This window comes from Antechinus flavipes, chromosome 1 (assembly GCF_016432865.1).
Source record: "Antechinus flavipes isolate AdamAnt ecotype Samford, QLD, Australia chromosome 1, AdamAnt_v2, whole genome shotgun sequence".
NCBI lineage: Eukaryota > Metazoa > Chordata > Mammalia > Dasyuromorphia > Dasyuridae > Antechinus > Antechinus flavipes.
The window spans coordinates 570,487,942-570,515,129 of NC_067398.1; the positions used below are offsets into that span (position 1 = coordinate 570,487,942).

The following is a 27,188-nucleotide window of genomic DNA, read 5'->3' on the forward strand; positions in this document are numbered from 1 at the left end:
GGCAACAGTTAAATTACATAATATTTTATTATGGAAAACTCTCTTGAATGATAGAATATGACATAGAATATGCAACACATACTGTTCAAGAAGATTAATCTTCTCACTACATTTTACTATGTTTATCATTCAAAGTTTTATGTTTTAATTTCCCCATTAAAAAACACTTTAAAATCACAATTACTGTTATATACAGTTCTATTGTTTTGATAAAAGTAAAAAGGTATTTGCCAAAATATTTAATTTCTAAAAACTATATAATTAATGATAACAATATGTAATATGTGTACATAAATGTATTTTACAATATCATATCCTTTTATCCTTATAACAATCCTGAAAGATGGCATTTTTGTCCCTGTTTTTCAGAGAGAGAAACTTAAGGGGTTAAATTACTTGCCCGAGTTTGGCAAGATATATAGTTTAGATCTGTGATCAGATCTGAAATTTTTTGTGACTACAAGTCCAATATCCTTTCCATTATGTCTAAATCACCTCTAAATGATGATGAGTTAGTACTCACACATAGTATCTTCTATCAAATTTCAGAAGAAAAGGCATACTATTTCTTAAAAATAAATACATTTTGTTAATATATAATCTGATTTATTTAAATTTTGCATGTATTTTGTATTTAATTATCTTTGTATGTGTTGCTTTACATCTAATAGGAAGTCCATAAAAGTAGAATTGCTTATCTTAAAAGAACTAGGGAAGGAGAGAAAGTCTTTTAGGATAGTAGGAATTATTGATCAACCAGTAACTAAAGATTCTACCAGCAACATCAAATAGTCCTTTACACTTTCAACCAATTGAAATTCATCTTCTCCCCACCCCAAATCCAACTAGAAAATAACTTGAAGATGTAATGTGGACCTTTTAGCACAAATGGAAGTTAGTAGCTACAGCCTTTCTACACAGGATGCTCATACTTCTTTATCAAGTCTATTTTTTGGACTTGATCTCTAGCATCTTTCAGTTTTATTGTAGAGCATTTTCACTTCTGATATGTCAACCAATTACAGAATAAACAAAGTACAAAGAAATGTTTACTTCTTAATAACACTCTCCATGAAAAATGACACAGTAGGAGTTAATCAAAAACAAAACAAATGACCAAAAACAACTTTCCTAACTCTTCATATTGATTTATGCAAAACTCTAACATATTTTAAAAGGTCAGGTACCACAAAAATTAACTCCATTAATAAATAAAGTCAAATTTTTGCTTTGACAGACAAGAGTGATTTTCATCCTTTTCTTGGAGTAAGCTAATCTCTTGATATTGTTAATAGCAAATATTTAATGATCTAAATAAAGTACTAAAATGCCTACTAATAGCTTCATATCATTATTGTTTCTGCTAAGACTTCTTGGAAATCAATTTTTTAAAAAAGCATGTCAAGGATATAATTAGTAGACATGAATGAGAAATTCATTATTCTTGTTTTAGAACAGAAGTTTTGGACCTGACAAGTCACTAATGTTTAAGCAAATACATCAATTGAAGACTTTCATCTTATGTCTTTTACAATAATATTTCATTTTAGCCAGCTACCCAATTATGAAATGAAAAATTAAAATATTATACACAAAATGAAACTATATATATATTCAAAATCTTAAAGAAACATTTCAGAAAGATGTCTGTGTATATTACACAATAAGACAATAGTCTGCTCAAGTTTTTTAGCAAACTTCCATATTAGCAAAGAAGTTTTTGTGGTGTGTTTCATATAACATGAATGTCCTTAAATACTATTATAATGATTTTTTTCTATATCCAATGCTATATTCAAAAGTAGAAATTAGTTAATAAATTCTAGGGAAAAAGGAATAATTCTTTTTAAAGTTAAACATTCCCCCATATTTCATGGTTTTGCATATGTTTAGGAGAGGAATACTGTAATAGAAGTTTAATAATAAAAACAAAAATGGTTTTATAAATAAAAGTCTTAATTCATATCAGTTATCATAATAACTAGTTGAACTGTTTATCTGATTTACATAGCTACTGCAAGAAAAACCCAATCAAGTAATGGGATTTTAATGCCATCCAACAATTTTTGAAAGTAAGTGAAGAATTATATACAAATCACTCTTGACTCTCCCACTGCTGATAATAATAGATATAGTATATAACTTATTCTTACCAAAAATCCACTACTATAATAGGCCATTTTGTTTATAACATAATAAGCAATAGATTTTTATTTTTATTTCTCTATACTATGAACTACATTACAAATCATCTATCAATTTAAACATTATCTGCTATCTATGACATACGTTTCAGAAAGTACAAATCTACTACCACGAAAGACTGGACCTTCAGCCCACTTCCATCTGTCTGTTTAGCCAGGAAAAAAAAAAGTTTCTTTTTTCTTTAAAGGTCACATATATTTTAGATTTCAAAATGTGACTTGTCTTCCAAAAAAATGTATATTTAATCTCTTCATCTTTCAACTTCACTTTTTCCATAATTACTTTAGTCTCCTAATAGTTAGATTTCCCCCCCTACACTAATCTTTACTTCTTATGTGGTACAATAAGAACTATTTATAGTCACACAACTAATTATATGCAGTTGCATACCTGTGCATGGCATAAATTTTGCACAAATGTGAGCATATGTTGATATTTTAAATTTTTTTTTCAATATTGAGCAACAGGTATTGGCATTGCTTACAAGTACAATGTCTTAATAAAAAGACATTGATATTTTATCATATCAACAACTGAAAACCATATTATTTATGGGGAATCAAAATAATCACAAAGAAATATATGATAGCATCAAATCAAATCAAAAAGATGAGACTTTATTAAGACCCTCCTATGTCCTCATATTCAACATTTTTGTGATAAATTAATATTATCATTATCCAAGTGTTCATATAACTCCAGGGACTTTTTATATATTATTGGTTTATTTGTTGAGTTGATGGCAGGAAAGGTATTTTAGCACAGTTCTGCCAAATCCTTATCTTCAAGTTCCCTTCCCTTTGTGCCTAACTGCTCCCAAACTATCAAAGTAAACAAATGACAGTTACACCTTCTTGGCTTTACCAGAGTTCTAGTGAAAATGAAAACACCTTGGAATTTCTAGACTGGGCCACGTTGGTTTTGATGATAGGAACAAGGGTGGGGAGAGAGAAGACACTTCAAAAGAAAGAGATGGATTTCAAGGCATCTGTTTAAGCAGATCTAGTTACAGTGTATTAAGTTATGTTTAAACGAGAACAAGACTGTCTAGTCAAGTGTTTTATCACAAAGTCATGTTATTAAAGTATCAAGTATTCCCACAGTTTCCTTTAGATTTTTATTTAATCGCCTTTCCTAATGTTAGAGGAGGAGGGGGACAAATTGCAATAACCAAAAAAAAAAAAAAAAAAAAGCAATGCCAGGCAAACTCATTCTGCCATCCCTAGGCTTTTCTGTCTCTCATTACCAAGCTCCTTTTATTATAGCGCACGCTTGTTGTATCTAGGACTTTGCCTCTTCCTCATGTAAGCAGCATGTACTGGGTACAATTGAGTCTTTGAGCGCTCAGCATCGTGCTTTGTGCTACTAAGGATAACGGGATTCGTGGTCCTAAAAGCATCCATCAGATACTGAAAATTCAGAAAGGTCTTTAGGCTGCAGGAAGGAAAACAATGTGTTTAGATCCTTGACTGCTTTCAGCTATATGGCTCCTCATTTTCCTGGAGCACACGAAATATTTGGGGGAGCAGCCTATGCAAAGAGAAGAAAGCCCTACAGGAGCTGTACTCTTACCTCCACATTGAAATACTGCTCCGCTCCGCAGACTGTAGCCCATAAAATCCACAGAAAGGTTTGCAAGAAAAACACCCCAGAATGATGCACGAAATCCAACCGTCTTGCAGTGCTGAATGTGAGTAAGATCATAGTGAACTGTGCTTCAATGGATGGACGAGCTCCCCCTTCTCTTTCTCTCCTTTCCGTCCTTTCACTCGCCCTCCCTCTTTCGTTCCAAAACGGTTCTCCTTTTTCAAATAAAAAATTAAAAATTAAAGTCCTGGAGCTGGTTGAAGAGCCCTGCAGGTTCACCCACAGCCGGGCGGCTGTGGCTGCGAGGGAGACGGAGGAGGAAGGCGTTCTTCACTCCCGATAGTCCAGGAGGAGCAGCGGCGGCAGGAGGGAGAAGGGTCAGCAGCTCGCGCACACCATCCTCATGAGTCTGTCCTTCCCCGGGAATGTGGCGCCCAAGTTCACCCGCTGCTCCTGCTGAGGTTTCCCTATTCGCAGCAGCAGCAGCCGCTGCCGCCGCCGCCGCCTCCGCCGCCTCCTGTCGGTGTGTCCTCCTCCTGCTGCTTCTCCTCCTTCTCCTCCTTCTTCTCCTTCTCCTCCCCCTCCTCCTCCTCCTCCCCCTCCTCCTTCTCTTCCTCCTCCTCCTCTTCTTCCTCCTCCTTTTGCTCTTCCACAACCACCACCACCACCTCCCCCTCCCCCTCCCCCTCCTCCTCTTCTTTCTCTTTATCCTCCTTCTCCTCCTCCTCCTCCTTTTTCTCCTCCTCCTTCTCCTCCTCCTCCTCCTCTTCCTCCTTCTCCTTTTCCTCCTCCTCCTCCTCCTCCTCCTCCTCCTCCTCCTTTTCCTTCTCCTTCTCCTCCTCCTCCTTTTCCTTCTCCTTCTCCTCCTCCTTTTCCTTCTCCTTTTCCTCTTCCACCTTCTTCCCCTTTTCTCCTGCGAGAAAGGCCTTTGCCACTGCTTACTCCTTGTTCCCTAGCCTCTGCCTCTCTTTCTCTGCTCTCCTCTCTCCACTCCAGAATGTTCATCCGTAATCTACATAACTCCTCCTTCCACGGAGTCTCTCTCTCTCTCTCTCTCTCTCTCTCTCTCTCTCTCTCTCTCTCTCTCTCTCTCTCTCTCTCTTTCCTCTCCCTCTCCCTCTCTCCCTCTCTCCCTCTCTCCCTCTCTCCTTCTCTCCCTCTCTCCCTCCCTCTTTCCTCTCCTGCTCACCGCACACACACCACACACACACTCAGTTACATACACTGACACACATACACACACGCACATGCACGGGCTCACGTCTTAAAGGAGACCGCCCTTAAAAGGCTGTACCTCTACTGTACCTCTTACTGTAAAGGAACACGCGAGAATGGATTCAAACATCGCCCATCTCCATCGGGCGGACCCTTTGCCATCGCCCTCCTCATTTGGGCCCTTAGCCCTTTTATAACGTTCATCCTCTCTCTCTCTCTCTCTCTCTCTCTCTCTCTCTCTCTCTCTCTCTCTCTCTCTCTCTCTCTCTCTCTCTCTCTCTCTTCTCTCCCCCCCCCCCAATCTCTCTCTCTCTCCCTCTCCCTCCCTCTCCCCATCCTGAAACAAGTGTTCCCCTCCCACGCCTTGAGCCAGTGGAACTACAAATATATTGGTGGAGACTGTGGGGGTGGGGATGGAATGGGGGTCGAGGAAGACCCAGACTTTGTGCTAATAAGTACTCGTTGTCTATGGTAATAATCTGTACTGGAAGCTTGGGGAGTAGTGGAATTTGGGGCTCCGGTCTGGCGCCTGGGCCACGCAGGTTTTGAGAGCAGAAGGAAGCAACGTGGCTCGGAAACTTTGTTGGCTCCCCAAGTATGGCCTTGAATTACCCTGCCCCACCCCAAGGGGCGCCGGGAAAGGAAAGACCTATGAGGAGGTGCTGAGACTCTAGGGTAGGGGGCATTAGGCAAGACTGGAGTGATGTGAGAAAGCATAAACTATAGCAAAGACAGCTCACCTCTCCAGTCCCCACCCCACAGCGGAAGACACATATACACACACACGCACGCACTCACGCACGCACATACTCGCAGACACCCCTAGGAATCAGGGCAAGAGTGCTCGAGGAGGCAATTGGCAGGGGAGGGTGAAGGGCTCTCGGGAGAGACAGGCAGGCAGCCTGAGAGAGGGAGGCGGGCGGCTGCAGGCTGAAGAGGAAGGCAATGAGCGCAGCCAGAGGAAAGGCAAACAGAGCAGCTGGTATTGGCGGGAGAAAGAGGGAGAGCGCAGACAGAGCGGGGGAGAAGCAGGCAGGCGTGAGGAGAGCTCTAGGCAAGAGAGGGAGGCGGCTGGCAGGAGGAGATGGAGTAAGGGCCCGAGAACTTTGGGGAAGATTGCCAAGGAAAATTGGTGAAGCAATGAGAGGTAATGGACAGGGGTGGCAGCAACTTCCAGTCCCTGGCAGGTGATAGAGGCTGGCTGGGAGGAAATGGGGGGTTAGTATAAGGGCTTGCGTCTTTTGGGGGGCAATACCTGAGAGCTTAATCGCTGCAGTGGCAATGAAGGAAAGAAGAACCAACATGAGAGAGAAATTGAGGGATAGCCAACATGAGATTTGCTGTGGACTTAAGGCTCTCAGAGACCAGTATACCCTAGGTGAGGAAAGATCATGAAAGGGTTAGAGTTGAGGGGGAGACACATTTAGAAAACTAATAACAATGAGAAACAAAAGGTAAAGGGATGTTTGTTGAGTAGCTTATAATTCTCATTTTAAAACCGTTCATATAAGAATTATGTTGAACTATTGTCACTTGTACCTTAATTGGAAAGAAGTTAGGTAGTACTGCTATAGTTTTGCTTTTTCAAACAGTAACCATAGGCAATATTGTCATGTCATGCAAAATGTGACCCAAGATAATTGTCTCCTACATATTGAGTCACAGAAAATGAGCATTTACTGAGAGTATGCCTGTTCCCTTCTTTGTGTCTTGACTGAAGTAGATTTCCACACCTCTTACACCTTCCCCCACTTTTATAACTGTATCCCATAACTTCAGTCCTATCTCCAGGTTTTCTTTAAGGTTATCCACTTCCCCAAATCTTTAGTGATTTCTTTTTTTAGGAGTTGGTATGGAAAGCATCTCTGGATCCTATAATTCATATTAGAGAAAATTTATTTGGTGTAGGCAAGGAAGGATAACTTGAGAAAGGGCTTTGAATGTTAAATTAAGGAATTAAGGAAGACCTGTCTCACTTTAGATACATATTGCTTGTATGATCAGAAGTTAAATCACTTAACTTACTATAACTCTAGGAAACTCTCTAAACCTATAAATTACAGAAGAAGTACTGGTCTGCATTGGTACTGGGTATATTCTCTTTTGAGAGTCTATTATACAAATATAATAACAAGTCTAGTGCCAATCTCTAACTTCATAAGAAAACTTAAACTACTCTTACCTGGAAGCTGAGGGATAATGAAACTAGTTGAGAAAGATTATCCTGAAAGATTTTGATAGCATTAAAAGGTAAAGCTGGAGACAGGGAGAAAGCAAATAATCTGTGGCTTTAATCTATATATGAAGAGATTGAGGCCTGGACCAGAATTGTAGCTATAGAAGGGAAGAGGGAACTTCCAATCTAATAGACATCATAGAAACAGGGTGCTCATGATTTAGTGATTCAATATTTCTTAAGATTATCTGTACAATCTTATAATTCTGAAGTAATCCTTAGTTTCACTTCTGAATATATATTGCAGATATATTTATATAAATGTGTGGAATAGAGAGATAAGGTGAAGAAATTTTAGGAATGTATGAATTCTTTTTTTATCTTTTATTTTCATTATTTCTGTATTTCCCCTATGATCTATATAATATGTGCAGGCCCATATTTACTTGAGCCTTGGCCAGTTATAAACATATTTACTTAACCTGAACTGATGACATTTATCAGTATTTGACATTTATCTATCTATTAGTCTGACAACTCTATCTGAAGCCAGAAGGCCTGATTTTCTGTTTCATAGAAATCAGGTAATTTGGGGGAAACAAAAACCTTCCATTCCAATCTCTCCAAATAGCAACAACCAATTAGATGACTTCCCCTCCCCCTCTCAATGCTCTCTTATTTGTGATATAATCTCTTGAATAAAAGCTGTCCTCCTACCATGAGCTTTCTCTTTCTTATCTCAGGATGGGACCTCCTCTGGAGGTTTTAATAAACAACCTTTCTGCTTTCTATTTTGAGTGATCTCTGAATAGTTATTTTGGGTAAGGGTCTTCTACATCCCTCACATACATATATACTCCATACAGAGAGTTAATGGTAATACTACTAAGGACTTCTCGTGGAAATAGCAAATAAAATCACGTGTAAACTTTAAGAGAATATCCCAAATTTGGAACTACCAAAACTTCTACTCAAAACCTCCTATTTTATAGAAAGGAAATTGAGGCCCAAAGACAAGAATAACTTGACCAAAGTAAGACACATACTTATAGAGTCAGAATTCAAAGCTAGATCTTCTATCTCTATACCCAGCCCTACTATACTGGGCACTGGATAATAAAAAATACATAGATCTCAAAAAAGTATCTTCCATTTAAGATTTATTTAAGATTGATAAATAGTATTTTAGCCTAATTCTACTTTAAAAAACTTGAAAATCATAGAAAGTTACAGCTCAATCATGCTCCCATTAATATTTAGATTTTGATATAGACTTGAACAAGGTAGTATGCAATACCCAGTTTCCCACCACTAATTTTTGGTTTTATTTTGAAGACAATATTAGAACTGGTAGAGATTTTAGAGATCATTTAGTCTCACCTCCTCTCTTTTACACATGTACATAGAGGATTAGTGATTTGCTCAGATCACACATTCATTCAGCCAGACCTTCTTGGCTCTAAGTCCAAGGTTTATTCCACTAAACCACATTGTCTCTCTAATGAAATGAAATGATGGATGTGAGAACACTTTGAAAAGGGATCAAAGAAGGTGATGGTTTAGAAATGCAGAATATACAGTTTCAGAAAGGCCAATGTGTTGAACTGTTTTGATTGATTCTCCCACACATATCTTTTTTCCTCCCCCAAACTAGAGAGGACTTCTATTTGGGAGAAGGCGTGATAACAAAGTGACAATGATGAAGACAATGAAATAATTTTCAATAAAATACTTGAGATACATGAAAGAAAATGAAAAAAAGGTCAGAAGGGGACACCAGAATAGGGCAATTTAATATGTCCCTAAAGCCTGTATATTACATACATTCATAGTGACATATTCAATCATCTTCTGATTTTTTTATGTACTGAAACATTGTCTGTTGATGATTGTCAGATTCGGAATTTTTTTTAATGTGAAGGTATTATCCACATGAAATATATTGTTACTTTTGTAAGGTAATTGGGGCAGTAATAATAAATATTTAGGATCGGCCAAAATTAAAAAAAAAATAATAATAGTCCCCGTGATTTCAGTAATCTTGGTTTTACAATTTCTACTAAGGCAAGAATCTCAGCAAGAACACTAAGCTAGTTTCCAACTAGCTGAGTCAAGATGTCAAGAAAACCCCAAATTGGATCATAAAAAGTTGGACGCAACTATAACAGCAAATAAATATTACTCTTAATTATCTTCTTTTGGTCATTAGAGATCAATTTGTGATGAGCACAATAAAAGAAAATTGTGAAAGACAAAATATGAATGTAATTCCTAGGTTTGCACAAGAAGTGGGCTTAATATCAGAGAGAAACCATAATGAAAGTAAAGACTCAGTCTTGGAAACAAAAAAAAAAAAAAAAACTTGGTTTAAAAAAAAAAGTAAGACTATGAATATGATACAAAGCATTTATATGGATTGGATACATGGGTTCAGAGATACTATAATATAGTCATTGTAACAGAGAAAACCTTGAACTGCTGACCAGAGCATTGGGAAATCTGAATGCTACTTATTAAGTGTATGATTGTCACATTGTCTGTCTCAGTTGCTTCATTTGTAGAAGTAAAAAGGATGAAATAAATCATAAGTTTTTAACCTCAGGTCGGTGAACATATAGAGATGAAGATACGGATTTATTAAAGTCTTATTATATGTCCAGAATTGGGATAAGTGCTTTAACTTACTTGATCCTCAGTTGGGGAGGTAGAAACTATTACCTTACTTTTACTTTGGGGAATTCTAAGACAAACAGAGGTTTAGTGATTTGCCAAGCTTCACACAACCGCACAATGAGAGACCTGAGACTGGCTGGATTTGAACAGAGGTTTTGCTTTAGCTACTTCCCTATCTACTTGTCATAGATGGGAAGAGAAGAGATAGTTAAGGAGAGAGAGAGAGAGAGAGAGAGAGAGAGAGAGAGAGAGAGAGAGAGAGAGAGAGAGAGAGAGAGAATTATTTCAAAATAATTGTTTTTCTTTGTAACCATATGTATTTTATTTTGTGCATTAAAACATTCTCAGAAGGGAGACATATTTTTACCACATTGCCAAAGAAGCTAGAAAAATTTTATAAGATCTCTCTCAATGCTAAAATTGCATAAACTTATGAATGACATAGTGAAATAGTGATAGGGATTCTGTAAATTTTAAATTCACTTCAAGTTTTTAAAAATTCCAGCTTTCAATTTGGGTTAAGAATGGCCAATCATCAATTTTCAGGTTCAGATCTGGAAGCCAATCCAGTCTCCTCATTTTACAGATGAAGAAAATGAAGCACTAAAAGTTTAAATGAACTGCCTGACCTCATAAAGGTTATAATAAGAGGCCTATGCTCAAAATTCCATGTCCTTTCCACAGAATAATTCTGTCTATAGTATTAGAAAGAGTATTGCACAAGGAATCAGGAAGCCCCTATTCCTTTTCTAGCTCTGATATTATCTATGTACTTTAATCAACATATTTGACTGGGGTCTTTTCTAACTATAATATGAATAATATAACATATTATATACGAATGGTGGGTTCTGTAAGTCAACTATTGGGGGCAGGTAATAAAATTACTTTTTTTTTCTTTTAAATTTAGAGGGCACACAATAGGATAGCTAGGTGGTGTAGTAGATATAGTGCCAGAACTGTAATAGGAAGATTCCTATTCTTGAGGTTACATCTGGCTTCAGATACTAGCTATGTGACTGAGATCAGGAAGAGTCAGACATAGCTGAAAACAATTTAATGACACCAACAACCATGTTGCCAATGTAACATCTAGGCCCTGTGTCTATTAAACTTCTAACTGCCATTTTAAATAATTTTTCTAACAATACAAAATGTTTTTTAAAAAGTTTCAATCAAAAGTGAAGAATCCTAAAAATCAACAAATACACTGAGATTAGTAAAAGTATTTGTTATTATTATTATTATTGAATCTCAGAGATATTACAAATTGATTAACCCCATTATTACATATCATCGAGCCTCTGTAGAGGTTCCTTGTTTGGTGGATCTCAATTCTTGTGGTACTTGTAACATTTAACATTTAAAAGCCACAGTCTTGATAAGTGGTTATAGCTCAGATTTAGTGGTGTTCTTACAATGAATTTGAAGCAGCCAATTTGCCATTTGGCCCCAGCTGTGGATTTGTGGAGACGCAATCAGTAGTCTTTGTTAAGTATTTTGTTATTCTACTCTCATTTCCTATACATCTCTGTCTTTTTAGGACTCAGAGATTGGAAATTCATTTCCTAATGGAATAGGAATGTGAATTTTTTTTAGCTAGTTATCTAAGTATTTTTTTTTTAAGTTTCTTCAGGACTGAGTTGTTTTCTTATTCACCCTAACTTGTAGATCACATGAGTTTATTTTCTTAACTTTAAGATGATAACAAAATCATAGGATTATAGATTCAGAAATGGAAGAGAAGTTTTAGACCATAGAGTCTAGCAATAACATTTTATAGTGAAGAAAACTATAAGTCCAGAGAGGCCTTGTTTATGGTCAATCACACAGATATAAAATGGCATGACTAGAATCTGAATGCAGATCTTCATGCCTGGCTATCCTTTTTATTATGTACTTTACCTCTATTCCCAAATTTAATTACTATGAAAATAGCATTGATTCTAAATTCAGAGGATTTAAATTCAAATATTTCCCTCTGAGGATTACCTGTTTGTCTCAGAGCAAATCACTGACTCAACCCTTGAACCTTAGTTTTATTATCTGTAAATCTAAGAGGTGTATACTACTATAGATGGCCTCTAAAATACTTCACAACTATTTGTTATTTCTAACTAGAAATATAAACTACTTTTTTAAGTTCTAGAAAAACAAGGCTCAGAAATGACTCAATAAAATAGGATCTATAAAATGTAAGCATATACATACACATAAATATACACAACATACACACTTTAAAAAAATACCTTTTGTTAACAGTAAGTAGAAACCAAATAAAAACATTATAGATAGTAAGGAAGTGGGGAACAGGAGAGAAAGAATATGCCAAAACTCTAAAGCAGCTGATACATAAAATTAAGAGGATAAGTTGTATATTGATTGCAAATAATTATTATAACTGGATAAAAGAAAAATAATTTTAAATAATGCATGATAAAATTTCTTGAGTCAAGTTTATTATTAAGGTACTACTTTCAAAATATTTTGGAATCTATGAAAGGTAATGAAACCTTTTTCAGTCTACTGGAATGCCACTTAATATTTTTTTCCTTTAAAAAAAATACCATGTACTGACTTCAAAGAAGCCTAGAGAGATTTATATGAATTGAAGCTAAGTAAGTAGAATCAGGAGAATATTATATATAGCAACAGCAAGATTATGCAATGATCAATTCGGATAAACTTGGTTCTTTTTAACAGCAAGGTGATTCAGGTTAGTTTCAATGGTTTTGTGATGAAGAAAGCCGGACTGAGTGTGGATCACAAGATAGTATTTTCACTTTTGTTGTTGTTTGCTTGAATTTTGTTTTCTCTCTCTCTTTTTTTTTCTTGTGCAGCATTTAATTGTGAAAATAATAGAAGAATTGCATGTTTGACATTGCTGGGTTACTTTTCATCTAGGGGACGAGGTGGGAAGAAAGAAAAAGATTTGGAGCACAAAGTTTTGCAAGGGTGAATGTTTAAAATTGTTTATGTATATTTTTGAAAACAAAAAGCTTTCATAAAATTTTTAAAATAAAAAATGCCATGCACCAACAGAAGCTTTTGCTTTGGAGATTTTTTTCCTCTCCTACTGATCATCAATGACATGCATACAAAAAGTGACTATTCAAGGTTTGTACATAATGAATGTAATTATTGGACCACATTTAAAAATTGATCTGATCACTTTAGTCTGTTTAGTCCTATGTCTTAGACATGGGAGCTAACCAATCACAAATGAGAGTAACATTTAGTGAAGTGAGTAATAGATAGTTTAAAATGGAAATCCAGTTATTAGAATTAATGTCTTTTCCAAGAAAATTTCTACCTATTAAGAAATTTATTTAAAAATTGTTTATAAGGCATCCATTCTTTACAGTGAATTACAATAGATACTTTAAAAACACTGAAATATCTATAATCCCTGATATTTGGATCTTTTTTTATTGTTGCTTTGCTATTTTTGTCACTGCTCCAACTTTCTCATCCAAAACCATGCTTATGGATGTTGCCTAAGGTCTTAGTTGGACTGCTGCCATTATACCTTTACATCATCTCTTTTACCAAGCTCATTTTTTCTAAATACGTGTCAGTTATATTCTCATGACTTCAAATGCCAATACTATGCTAATACCTTCCCAAAGCTGTATATTGAGTTATGACAACCAATTCCAGAATTCTCATTGCATACATATTGCTATAACTGAATCTCTATAGGTACAAAACCAAACGTATGGGGTTTTTCCTAGGTGTCTCCTCTCTCCCAGTCAATTTTTTTGTTTCTGCTGATAGAAGTACTATATTAATAATCATGCAAGTTCAAAATCCAGAAACAAAAACACACAGTCATAAAATAATAAAGTCAAAACTTCTATATCCACAGTTGCCAAGAAAATATGAATTTGTCTCAAGCTATGAAATAACTCAAAAATGATCTTGAAAACCAAGTCAGAGAGGTAGAGGAAATATTGGGAAGAAAAATGAGAGTGATGCAAGAAAATCATGAAAAAGAAATCAACAACTTGGTAAAGGAAAAACAAAAACAAAATGAAGAAAATAATTAAACAAAAAGATTAGGCCAAATAGCAAAGGAAATACAAAAAAGCAATGAGGAGAAGAATCTTTGAAAAAGATGAATTACTCAAATTGTGGGGGGAGAAATCCCTTAAAGAAAACAACTCCGGTATGCTCTAAATCACTGTTGATCAGAGAAATGCAAATTAAGACATCTCTGAGGTACCACTATGTATGTCTCAAATTGGCTAAGGTGACAGGAAAAGATAATGATGACTGTTGGAGAGAATGTGTGAAAACTAGGACACTAATGCATTGTTGGAGTTGTGAACTAATTCAACCATTCTGGAAAGCAATTTGGAACTATGCCCAAGAGGCTATCAAACTGTTCATATCTTTTCATCAAGCAGTGTCATTACTGGGCTTGTTTTCTAAAGAGATCATAAAGGAGGGAAAGAGCCCCACATGTGCAAAGCTTGTGTTAGTCTTTTTTGTAATGACAAGAAACTGGAAACTGAGTGCATGCGTATCAATTGGAAAATGACTGAGTAAGTTTTGGTATATTAATGTTATGGAATATTATTTTTATATAAGAAATGATCAGCAGGATGATTTTGAAGAGGCCTGGAGTCACTTACATAAATTGATGCTAAGTGAAGTGAGCATAATCAGGAAATCATTGTACATGGAAACAAGATTTGTTCATGATTGATTCTGATGGACCTAGATCTATTGAACATTGAGGTGAGTTAGGCCAGTTCCAATGGCCTTGTGATGAAGAAAGCCATTTACAAGTAGAGAGAAGACTGTTTGAACTGAGTGTGAATCACAGTAGAGTTTTGTTGTTGTTTGCTTACATTTCATTTTCTTTCTTATTTTTTCCCTTTTTGATCTGATTTTTCATGTGCAGTATAATAATTATGAAAATATGTATAAAAGAATTACACATGTTTAACATATATTAGATGGCATACCTTCTAGGAGAGGGGATGGAGGCAAATGAGGGAATTTGGAGCAAGTATCAAAGCTGAAAAATTGTCCATGCATATGTTTTGAAAATAAAAAAGTTTTATTCTAAAAAAAAAATTCCTTTAAAAATATAATTGGACAAATGGAAAATGAGGTACAAAAACTCACTGAAGAAAATAATTCCTTAAAAATTAGAATTCAGCAAATGGGTGTTAATAACTTTCAGAGAAATGAAAAAAACAAAGCTAAAAGAATGAAAAGATAATGTTGAAATTAAATGTAAATGTAAAAATTGAAGAAATACCTCATTGGAAAAAGAATTGACTTGGAAAAATAGATCCAGGAGAGGTAATTTTAAAATTAATGGACTGTCTGAAATCTATAATCAGAGAAATAGCCAAGATATTAGCTGTCTTACACAGCCTAGACAGAAGATAGCTGTCATTCATAAGAATTCTCTTATTACTAGAGTGATCAGAACTATATGTAGACATAAAGCATGGGTGCTATTTGGATGTGAAGGGATATCTAAAAAATAAAATTAATGGGTGAGAGTAATGTACTGGGAGGATGAATGGGGTAAATTATGACACATAAAAGAGACAAGAAAAGGTTTGTACAGTGGAGGGAAAAAGAGGAAACTAAAGGTGAAGAGGTGTGAATGAAGTTTACTCTCATCAGAATTGACTCAGAGAGGGAATAACATAGACACTCAGTTGGATATAGAAAATTATCTTAGCCTACAGGATAGTAAGAGAAGAGGATAAGAAGTGGGCAAGGGAGATAGAAGTGAGGGCAGATTGAAGGAGGGGGCACTCAGAAGAAAAACTTTTCTTTTGAGGAAAGAGGGTAAAAGAAGAAAGAGAATAAAATAAACAAGGAGGAAATACAATTAGGAAGAGTAATTGTGTGTGGGGGGGAGTGGGGGATTAAAGCTAGTTTTTCTGATAAAAGCCTCACTTCTCAAACATATAGAGAATTGAGACAAATTTATAAAAATAAGAGCCATTTCTCAATTGATAAATGAGCAAAAGAGAAGAAAAATTTCAGATGATGTAATCATATGGAAAAATGCTCTAACTTTTTGTTTATTGGAAAAATTTTAACAATTCTGAAGCACTACCACATAGCTATTAGATTAACTAATAGGCCAGAAAAGGAAAAATGACAAATGTTGTGGGGGGGGGGGGAGGGGGGAATGACACATTAATGCAGTGTTAGTAGAGTTGTGAATTGATTCAAACATTCTGTAGAACAACTTGGAACTATGCCCAAATGGCTATAAAACTATTCATAACCCTCAAATTAGCAATACCACTATTGGGTCTGTATCCAAAAAGAGAGAGAAAAAAGAAAAGAAAGAAAAGGACCTATGTGAACACAAGGAATATTTATGGTAATTCTTTTCTGGAACAAAGAAATGGAAATTGAGGGGATTTCCATCAATTGAGGAATATTGAATACTTTGTGGTATATAATTTGTATGGAATACTAGTATTCTATAAGAAATGATGAACTGTTGCCCAGATAAGCAGGAGGAAATAAATTACTTAAGTAGTCTTATTTTAGAAAAAGAAATGGAACAAGCTATTAATTAACTCCCTAAGAAAAAATTGTCAAATGGATTTACATGTGAATTCTACCAAACATTTAAAGAATGATAAATTTCAATACTATACAACAATTTGATAGCATAGAGAAAGAAGGAGTCCTAGCAACTTCCTTTTATGACACAGGCATGATGCTGATACGGAAACCAAGTAAGGTGAATACAGAGAAAGAAAATAATAGGTAAATTTTCCTAATGCATATTGATGCAAAAATCTTAAATTAAGTATTAGAAAAGAGATTACAAGTCATCCACAGGATAATACACCATGACCAAATAGGATTTATACCTGGAATTCAGGGCCTGTTTAATATTAGAAAAACTATTAGCATAAATGACTATATCAATAATCAAACAAAAACTATATGATTATCTCAATAGATGCAGAAAATAGATTGGATAAAATCCAATTTCCTATTGGATTCCTATTAAAAACACTAAAAAGTATAGAAATAAATGGATTTTTCATTAAAATAATCTAGTAGCATCCATTTAAAAACATCACCAAGCATCATATGTTATGAGGACAAGCTAGAACCATTCCCAGTAAGATTGGGAATGAAAAAAGTTTGCCCACTATTATCATTATTATTCAATATTGTATTAGACATGTTAGCTTTAGCAATAAGAGAAGAAAAAAGAGATTAAAGGAATTTAATTATCACTCTTTACAGATGACATGGTTATACTTAGAGAATTCTACAGAATCAACTAAAACACTACTAAAAACAATTCACAATTTAAATAAAGTTGCAGGATACAAAATAAATCCATGGAAATCATTAGCATTTTTATATATTACCAACGAAGTCCACCAGCAAGAGATACAAAGAAAAATTGCACTTAAAATAACTGTAGATAATATAAAATATTTGGGAGTCTACCTGCACAAGGCAATGTCAGGAACTATATGAACACAACTACAAAATGCTTTCTACACAAATGAAGTCAGATCTAAACAATTGGAAAAATATCAAGTGCTCTTGGATAGGCTGAACAAATGTAATAAAAATAACAATACTACCTAAATTAATCTTCTACCAATCAAAATCACAAGAAATTATTTTTATAGATCTAGAAAAAAATAATAACAAAGTTCATCTGGAAGAACAAAAGGTCAAGAATCTCAAGGGAATTAATGAAAAAAATACAAAAGAAAGTGGCCTAGCTATGCCAGACTTAAAACTATATTATAAAGCAGTGGTCATCATAACCATTTGGTACTGGCTAAGAAAAAGAGTAGTTGATCAGTTGAATAAATTAGCTTCTCAGAAGACAATCACAATGACTATAATAATCTCATATTTGACAAACCTAAAGACCCCAGCTTTGGGGATAAGAACTCACTATTTGACAAAAAACTGCTGGGAAAATTGGAAATTAGTGTGGCAGAAGCTAGGCATTGACCCACACCTAACACCATACACCAAATTAAAGTCATAATGGGTTCATGATTTAGACATAAAGATTTAGACATAAATTTGCATATATTATATGCAAATTTAGAAGAACAAAGGATAGTTTACCTTGTAGATCTATGGAGAAGGAAGGAATTTGTGACCAAAGAAGAACTTGAAAACAGTTTTTGAATCAAAATGGATGATTTTTGATTATATAAAGTTAAGAAGGTTTTGTACAAACAAAATCAATGCAGACAAAATTAGAAGGGAAACAATAAACTAGAGAAAGTGTTTATATTCAAGAGTTCTGAAAAAGGCCTCATTTATAAAATATATAGAGAATTGACTCAAATTTGTAAAAATTCAAGTCATTCTCCAATTAATAAATGGTCAAAGGATATGAACAGATACTTTTCAAATGAAGAAACTGAAACCATTTGTAGACATTGAAAATGCGCTCTAATAACTATTTATCAGAAAAATGCAAATTAAGACAACGCTGGTGTATCATTATACACATCTCAGATTGGCTAAGATGACAGGAAAAGATATTGACAAATATTGGAGGGGAAGTGGGAAACCTATGACACATACATTACTGGTGAAGTTATGAATTGATCCAACCATTCTGGAGAGCAATTTGGAACTATGTCCAAAGGCTATCCAAATGTGTATACCCTTTCCTTTGAACCAGCAGTGTTTCTACTGGACTTATATTTCAAAAAGATCATGAAAGAGGGAAAGAGATCCACATGTGCAAAAGTCTTTGTGGCAACCCTTTTTGGAGTGGCAAGAAAGTGAAAACCTATCAGCTGAAAAATGGTTGAATAAGTTATGATATATGAATGCTATAGAATATTATTGCTCCATAAGAAATGATCATCAGGATGATTTCAGAGAGTCATAGAGAGAATTATATGAACCCCATCTATTGAAGGTGTTTACAACTAATACCTCTTATTTTAAAAAATGGTTAGCAAAGAGGAAGAACCCCTACCATTGAAACATTTTGTGAGAACAGGGAAGACTAGGGTTTATCTTCAGAGGAGGACATTTTAATAAAAAAATTAAAAAACACAACTGTTATCATAAAGAGTAATGTGAAATGACTCCCTGCCCAAAAGGAATTTATAGAAGAATTCAAAAAAGAATTTAAACATCAAATAAGTAACATTGAGGAAAAATTAAAAGAAAAACATCCAAGAAAAACGAGAAGTTTACAAAAAAAAAGTTAGCCAACTAGAAAAAGAGGTATAGTCTCAAAAATGAAAATAATTCTTTGAAAATTAGAATTGGGCAAGGGGAAGTCAATGAAGCTATGGAGAACATGAAATAACAAAACAGATTATTTTAAAAAATGAGAAAATGGTATCAAATATTAAACATTTTATAAGAAAAATGACAGATTTGAACAATAGATCAAGAAGATAAAATAAGAATAATTAAACTGCCAGAATGTTGTGACCAAAAAGATAACCTTCACACAAAAATGCATGAAATAATCGAAGAAATTGTTCTAGAGTGATAGAACATAAGGGAAATGTAGAAACAGAAAAAATCCACCAATCACTACCTCAAAGAGATCCTTTGTGGAAAACACACAGGAACATAATTGCCAAATTTCAAAAACCCCAGATCAAAGATAAAAAATTTCAAGAAACAATAAAAAAACAATGCAAATACACTGGAGCAACGTTTAGAATTGTACAAGACTTAGCAATAGCTACAATAAGAGACCTATCTACCAACAATCAAAAGAACTAGGCCTGTAGCCAAAAAGATCATATCCAGCAAAATTACATAATAATATCCTAGTTAATTTAATATTTATTAATAGAAAATTCACATATGCCAACCTTGGGTTATTTTTTTTGAAAATAAGTTCTGAAAATTGAAATATTCATATGAAATGAAAACAAATTTACTCAAGATTAAAATACATGTGACATAATTTAATTTCTGATGATTCAGAAAGCACTTTCAGCTATTTATTTCCTCAGAATCATAATTTGGACCACTTATTATTGTATCCCAAACTTGTATGATGACAGTCAGAAGGTCTAGAAAAGTTCTTTGTGTGGCTTAAAAAATTATTTTGTTATTTGAAGTCATAGTACCTAATCGTGAATCTAATTGACAGATTGTTTTACTTTTAGAGGAAGCACATAGGGCCCTAGATCTAAAGTTAAGTTTTAAATGATGTTACCTCTACTAAAAGAACATAAGATCATAGATTTAGAGCTTGAATGGATTTTAACACTCATTTAGTCCTGTCTTATCAATTCAAAGATAAGGAAATCAATTCTCCATATTGTTAAATGATATGGTCTTCTAGGTAGGAATTACTGGAACTCAGATTCAAATCCAAGTTGACTTAAAATCTTTTTTATTTTAAGATGTTCATTGTAAATTGATTGGACTTAATGCCTACAACAACAGCAATAAATAAATAAGTGAATAAAAATAGAAAAATAATGTTTATTTAAGATAGAAATATTTCCCATTATATAAAATAAATGTGTTCTACCATCTGTGGACTGAATATATTTGATAAATCAAAGCACACATCAAATATTTTGTGAGATATACTGAATATTTTGTATGTTTGGAATCTTTTTTCTAAAGCAAATGTTTCATCATTTAAGATTTTTCATTTTCATGTTTTCTTATAGCTCTGTAAAAGAATATTATCCTTGATTAAGAAAAAAAGTTGTATAAATTAACATTACCTTTGTATTTCCTGAATAGACTGAAGTCATTTAAAAGCCATATTAGGGCAAAATAATTTATGTTGTTTTAAAGATGAAATATTCTTGAGTGTGAGAAATGGTGAAAAGTGTTGCAAGCTTTGAAGGAGGATGGGATAGTAAGTACCACTGAATAAAAAGTTTTCAGAATGTGAGAGCTTAAGGAAGATTAGGATTCACAAAACAATTAAGTTATTAATAGACATCTTGAACAAACAAGGAATTGGGGGCTAGGAAGACACAGGTGGATTCAGCCAATCCAAAGACTCTTGTGGTTTTCTCAAAACCACAAACTTAAGATAATAGACCATCCAGACCAAACTAGTTTGGGTCAATGACCTAACTTGAGCAAATTACTACTGTGCCTGCTTAATAGGCTAATTGAATATCAAACAACACATCCCAGAGGAGGAGTTTCCCTCTATTTTTGAACATGGGATGTGTGATGAAAGCGGGGCTGTGATTTATACATATTAAGGGGAAACATATAGTGAGAGTATCTAGAAAAACTGTAACCTGGATAAAACAGACCAATCCACTTTCTGAAGGGAGAAGCTGCATCACACCAGCAAGTATAAAGATTCCCCCATTTCTGTACTCAGTGCTCCCTCTTCCTGAAGAGGAATGGGGTTGGCTTCTGGCTAGAAATATTAAGACTATTCCTTAAGATTCTTCTTTAATAAATTTTCTTTAAGATCTGATTTTCAGTGTCAAGAGGGTTATTTCTAAGAATTTTGGTGCCCAATGTGGGGCTTGACTTGAAGACTTTGCACAGAGCAAGGTAAGACCCCTTGGGAAAGAGTGCTCCCATTGATTCCAACAGTCCTGCAAGTTGAACCCCATTCCCTTTGAACTTACGACTTCAAACCATGATCCTTCAAGAAACCTGAAGAATCTTAATAATCGGGAGCCAGTTGGCAGACCATGCAAGTCAATATATTGAACAAAGGTAAGAAACATCCTTTGTTGGTTGGGATGTTCCTTTCTAGTGGAATGCTGAAGTGGGCAGTTTTAGGCTATGCTGATCTTGTAGAAGCCATCTAGCAGAAATATGGTGATCTGGTTGGTTTTCTGGAGGTCTTGAGACCAGCTTTTGTTTCAATAAACACCACACCACAAGAATAGCCAAATGTTAAAGTCCAAATCGTTTATTATCTCCTTCACAATCTAGTTTACTTGCCTGGGGCTTGGGCTAGCTTTCTTGAGGCCTTCTGGAGTCTTGGTTTCAGTGGAAAAGCAAAAGAGGAGAGCCTGCCACCATCATGGTGATGTGACATGGAATGAATCTCTCTGGCTGAATTAGTCCCAGTTTATATGCTCTATTTTAATTACATTATCATAGGTGTGAATCTTATAGAATAGTTATCAATCTTATAGAACTATATTAAGTACTAAGTCCATGTACTGAATTAGAGAACTATTAATCACCATGCTAAACTAGATAACCATTGTTCTATCGATTCTACTGACTTAATACCTTGTAAGAATCCTCATTTCAAGGACAGAGTTCTGGCCCATAACATGGAAAACCACATGGAAGTCTTGAGCAGGCAGCTTTGGGATATGCCAAAACTTGCTGGATTTGCAGATGGGTTCTAGGTTTAGGGAAAAGGGAGGAATCCTTGGAAAGGGATTGGGAGGATGCTCCCAGGAGTAGGGGCAAGGAAGAGAAGAAACAACTCTGTGCTAAACAGAAGGAAGAGGAATTTAAATGCAGTTTGTGTTTGTGTGCTTTTGTTTGTATGAGTGAGCCTTTGTTTTGTTTTCTGTGTTTCTCTCAGCTGATTTACAAAGGGAAAAGATGTGGCCATTTGAGATTTAAAAGCACTTCTTTTGAACATAATTGGACTTCTGCAAATAGTTTTTAGTTAGAGAGAAGAAGGACTAGTTCTGATAGGAAAAGTTTTTAACTGCTGCATCAAAAAAAAAAAAAAAGAAAGAAAGAAATATTTATGTGGACCTACTAATTTGGGTCTGTAGAAATAGTTAAGGTTATAGAACTGTTAAAGCATTTCAGCAAATTCTGGGGGTTTTGAGACTAATTAAATTGCTTGGCACTGTTTCTCAATGAGCTAACTGGAGTTAGTCTATTGTAGTTTTAAGTAAGCCTAATTTATATGACAAGAAGCCTTCTGAGGGCCAGAACTTGTGGTATACTGGGAAAACAAAAACAAAAACACTCTCTCAAGGAGAGGCTTGTGAAATCTATTCTAGCTAGGCTGGTGTCCCTCACTAATCTGTATTCTTTTGGAGTTTGTGGCTAATACCCCAACATCTTCCACATGGCACTCTCCCCCAACATTTCTGGTGTGGAGAATAGGCTAGTCACTGTGCTACAGATCTGCTGCCAGACACCTGGGTCAGAATTTCTTTGATTCTCTTTCCCAGGAGACTCAAGTTCTCCAATTTCTTAAAGCCCTACTTGAAAGGGAAATTTTCTGCTATCTTAAATGTTGGGACCGTGTGTGTTTGCGAACACATTTGTTCTGGTATAAAACATAGGAACAATTGGCTGTTAGACTACATTTGTTAAGTACTGAATCCTATAAAGATATTAGACTGGAAGTTTGGGTAGGAGAAGGGATTCATGGCGGGTGGGGGGTGAAGGTTGATCCAATGGAAATTAAAGTATCCTTAGGCTGTAACCTGTGCTAGACTATCCTATCCTGATGGAAGGAAGGAAAGGGCTACAGCTGGTTATTGATCAACTATTAGAGGGAAGAGCTGGAACAGTTAGAATGGTTAAAAGAGTAGAAGAAAATTTTTCTACTTTTCCGTATATCGAGCTCTGGTCATAGCCCCAGTATTGGCCCTACTTACTCTTAACAAACTTTTCCATCAGTTTGTTACTATAAATAAAGGAACTTCCTTGAGGATTTTAACTCAGTTGTGGGTTAGAGAAAAGCAACCAGTTGCCTTCTTACCCAATATTAAGGAACCCACATCAAGTTAGGGCCATCCTAAACCAAAGGCAGGTTGTTGGCTGACTAAGTCAAGAATTTTAAAATATGACTTCCAAACCAAAGTTAGATTGGATTTGAGTGATATTCCTGTTGAGACAAGAGAATGATTGTTTATTGATGGGTCTTCATGGGTGGTTGAAGAAAAAAGAAGAAATTGATTATGCAATCATAAATGGGAAAGATTGGTCTTTATCAGCATCCCTGCCAAAGAATTGGTCAGCACAGACATGTGAACTCTATTCTTTAAATGAGGCTCTTAAGAAACTGAATGGGAAAGAAGGACCTATATATGCAGATCCCAAATATGCCTGTGGAGTAGTATTGGGAAAATTTCAGAGGAATGGGGCCTCATAAATAGCAAGGGAAAGAATTTGGCTCTCGGTGAACTAATCAAATAAGCGTTAGAAAATATATTATTGCCATTAGAAATAGTGGTAGTGCACATTAAAGATCACCAAAAGGGAAGCTTGTTAGAAGTGAGGGGAAATAGACTTGCATATGAGGAAGCAAGGCAAGCTGGGCTAAGTGCCAGAAAAAAACCAATGTCAGTCTTAATACCTCAAATAGATCATTCCAAAATGATCCCTATCTTTAATCAAAGGGAAACAGAAGAGTTGTCTAAATTAGGTGCTACTAAAGATGAGAAAGGATAGTGAGTACTCCCAGATGGGAGAAAAATGTTAAGCAAAGGTTTAACAAGAGAACTGATGGGAATTCTCCATAGGTGCAGTCACCCAGGCACTTTGTGATATAATTCTTAAACAGTTTGGGTGTTTGGGGATTTATACAATGGTAAAACAAATCACATAAAAATGTGTGATATGCCAGAAGGTCAACAAAATTATCCTGAGGAAAGAAATGAAAGAGGAAAGAGAATTAAATGGGAATTCCATATCCCTTGGAATCCATCTTTTTCTGGAAGAGTAGAGCAAATGAATCGAATTTCGAAACAATAGATCATTACACTAGGCATTGAAACAAGGTTTACCTTGGATGAATATTTGCCACTAACATTTCTCAGAGTCAGAACAGCCCCGAGGAGGGATGTCATCCTTTGAAGTGGAATGCCTTGGGGGGAGGGAAGGAGAGACCTCATCCTTTCAGATAAAAGAGAGGTTATTAAGATACTATAGACTGGCAGTATCTATCTATCTGTCTTTCAGAACTTTGATTGAAAAGACTCCTTGCTCAGACTCCACCTTTAGAATTCACTGTACATCCATATCAAACCAGGTTGATAAAGTCTTGGAAAGGAGAAAAATTACTTCCTAACTAGGTTGGACCATTCCAGATTCTGCTAACCACTGAGACTGATGTAAGAACTGCTGAATGAGGTTGGACTCATTACACTAAAGCTAAGGGATTTGTTTCTGAATCGGGAGAATTGGAGGAAGTGAAGAAACCAAACAAACAAAATATAACCGGAGCGTAATTGATACAGAAACCCTCTACAGGTAAAACTGAGGAGGGAGATTTAAAACAGAAACTTAAGAACTTTCTAGGATGAATCTCTTACTGTTATTAATGTAGAATTGTAGTCAGTACTTATTTGGGATATGTGATCTTTGAGAACTAAACTCACTTGAAGCTGTGATTGATGAGACTTGTTATTTGAGATAAACTCTCTTGAGACTGTTGCTTGTTTAGAATTTAGAATTCAGATATGATTGCCTATTAAAGTCATCTAGTCAGTAATCCACCATATGAGAGAAATGTGCCACTATCTACTCAAAGGAATGTGATCTTCACAAGTGGAAGTTAACATCTGGACAAAAGTTGAAGAGATGACCTTCATCTCTGCTTAGCTGGGATCCTTCTGATTCATTTCCCAGGGGAATTCCTTTCAATAAAAATCTATCTGATTATTCCTGAATTGCTGTAAGGTGGAATTGTTACTGCATAATTGGTTGTCAACTATAAAACAGAGCTAGGGATGCTTTATCATATCATTTATGAACACTCAGAATGAGACCTGAAGGACCAGTTTTTGATTATTAATTATGCCCCAGCTTTTAACTCTTATGGCAAACTTCTTTAATTATAGTAAGTGATCAATAGAAATAATGAGTATCTTGCAGTTTTTAATCTGAAAAATATGGTCATTATATCCTAAATAAGTAAGTAAATGAATATTTGGCCTAGTCAATCGATCTGTTGCTAGATGAATAGATGTTTTGAAATAAGATCCTTAAAGGTTTACCCTCTAAGATGATTCAACATTCTGCCCCCTTTCAGCTTGAAGTAGTCATGATTCCTATGGAAGACTTAAATCTCCATCTCTTGTCCTCAGAATTCCATCACCCCAAAAGACAGAAAAAGGGAGATGATAAATTCAAGCTGAGGGTCTACTCAAAACCATGTACATAATTAAGGATTGTGGCACTTGTTGTTTTTCTTCTTGTTTGTGCCAAGTTTATTGTATTCCTTTATTAGTCTTCTTCCTTTCAGTTTACAAGTTTTTAGTTTAAAGAAATATTAAATTAGTATGATTACTTTTGAGGAAGATTAAAATATAGATGAGGAATGTAAGATGATGTTAAAAAGTTTGAAGAAAGGATAACAGAAAAGATGTGGAAACCAAATTTTTATTAAAAAGGAAATAGGGAAATTGTGAGAAATGCTGAAAAGTTGGGTTTCTACAGTGTTGCAAGCTTTGAGGTAGTGTGAGATAGTGGAATAGTGATCAAGAGGTTTTCGGAATATGAGAGGTTAAGGAAGATTAGGATTCACAAAACAATTAAGTGATCAGTAGAAGCCTTGAGCAAACAAGGAAATGAGGGGCTAGGAAAGCACAGGTGGATTCAGCCTATCAGAAAAAAACTCTTGTGATTTTGAGAAAACCACAAACTTAAGATAATTGCCCAAACTAGTTGGGATCAATGACCTGACTTGAGCAAATCACTACTATGCCTGCTTAAAAAGCTAACTGAATATTACAACACACCCCAAAGGAGGAGTTTCCCGTCATTTTTGAACACAGGATGTACGACTGGGGGAGAGAGGGGCGTGTTTTATACGTATTAAGGAGAAACATATAGTGGGTATATCAGTAAGACTGTAACCCATATAAAATGGACCAATTCGCTCTCTGAAGGAAGGGGCTGTGTCACAGGCAAGTATAAAGGTTTTCCCATTTTCTTCCTGAAGTAGAATGGGGCTGGCTTCTTGCCAGAAATGTTAAAACAATTTCTTAAGATTTATCTTTAATAAATTTTCCTTGATATGTATCTTTCAGTGTCAAGAGTGTTACTTCTAACATTGAGGAAAGGTATTTATGAGCCAGTTGTGCAGTTGATAGATACAATATGTAACATTTAAATGAATTCTCAGAATAGATATTTTGTTCAGTTATGATATATCCTCATTAATCCTCACCACCAAATTTAGGAATCTGTGTTGAACTGAAGCAAAAGTACAAAATGAGTAATGTTGCATTAGGTTTTCCTTTCCAGTTTAGGTATACACCTTTAGCAGTTTTTCTTCACTATTGTCAACTCAGATAAACAAGCATTTATTAAGTTTTGACTATGTGCCAGACTCTTTAAGTTCTGGGGATAGAAAGGTAAAATTGAAACAAAATAGTTATATTCAATGAATTCATAGTCTAATGAGGAGTAAATATACCAAAAAAAAAAAAAAAACATC

At 35.1% G+C, this 27,188-nt stretch overlaps 1 protein-coding gene across 1 annotated transcript in view; it reads right to left on the reverse strand.

Moving 5' to 3' along the window:
* Window positions 1-4,342, reverse strand: part of MMP16 (matrix metallopeptidase 16) — a 406,453-nt gene extending 402,111 nt beyond the window's left edge. The window contains exon 1 of the mRNA XM_051970806.1: window positions 3,778-4,342. Coding sequence (XP_051826766.1) covers window positions 3,778-3,909 — 132 coding nt within the window. The 5' untranslated portion in view covers window positions 3,910-4,342. The remainder of the gene's footprint in view (window positions 1-3,777) is intronic.
* Window positions 4,343-27,188: the final 22,846 nt, after the last annotated feature.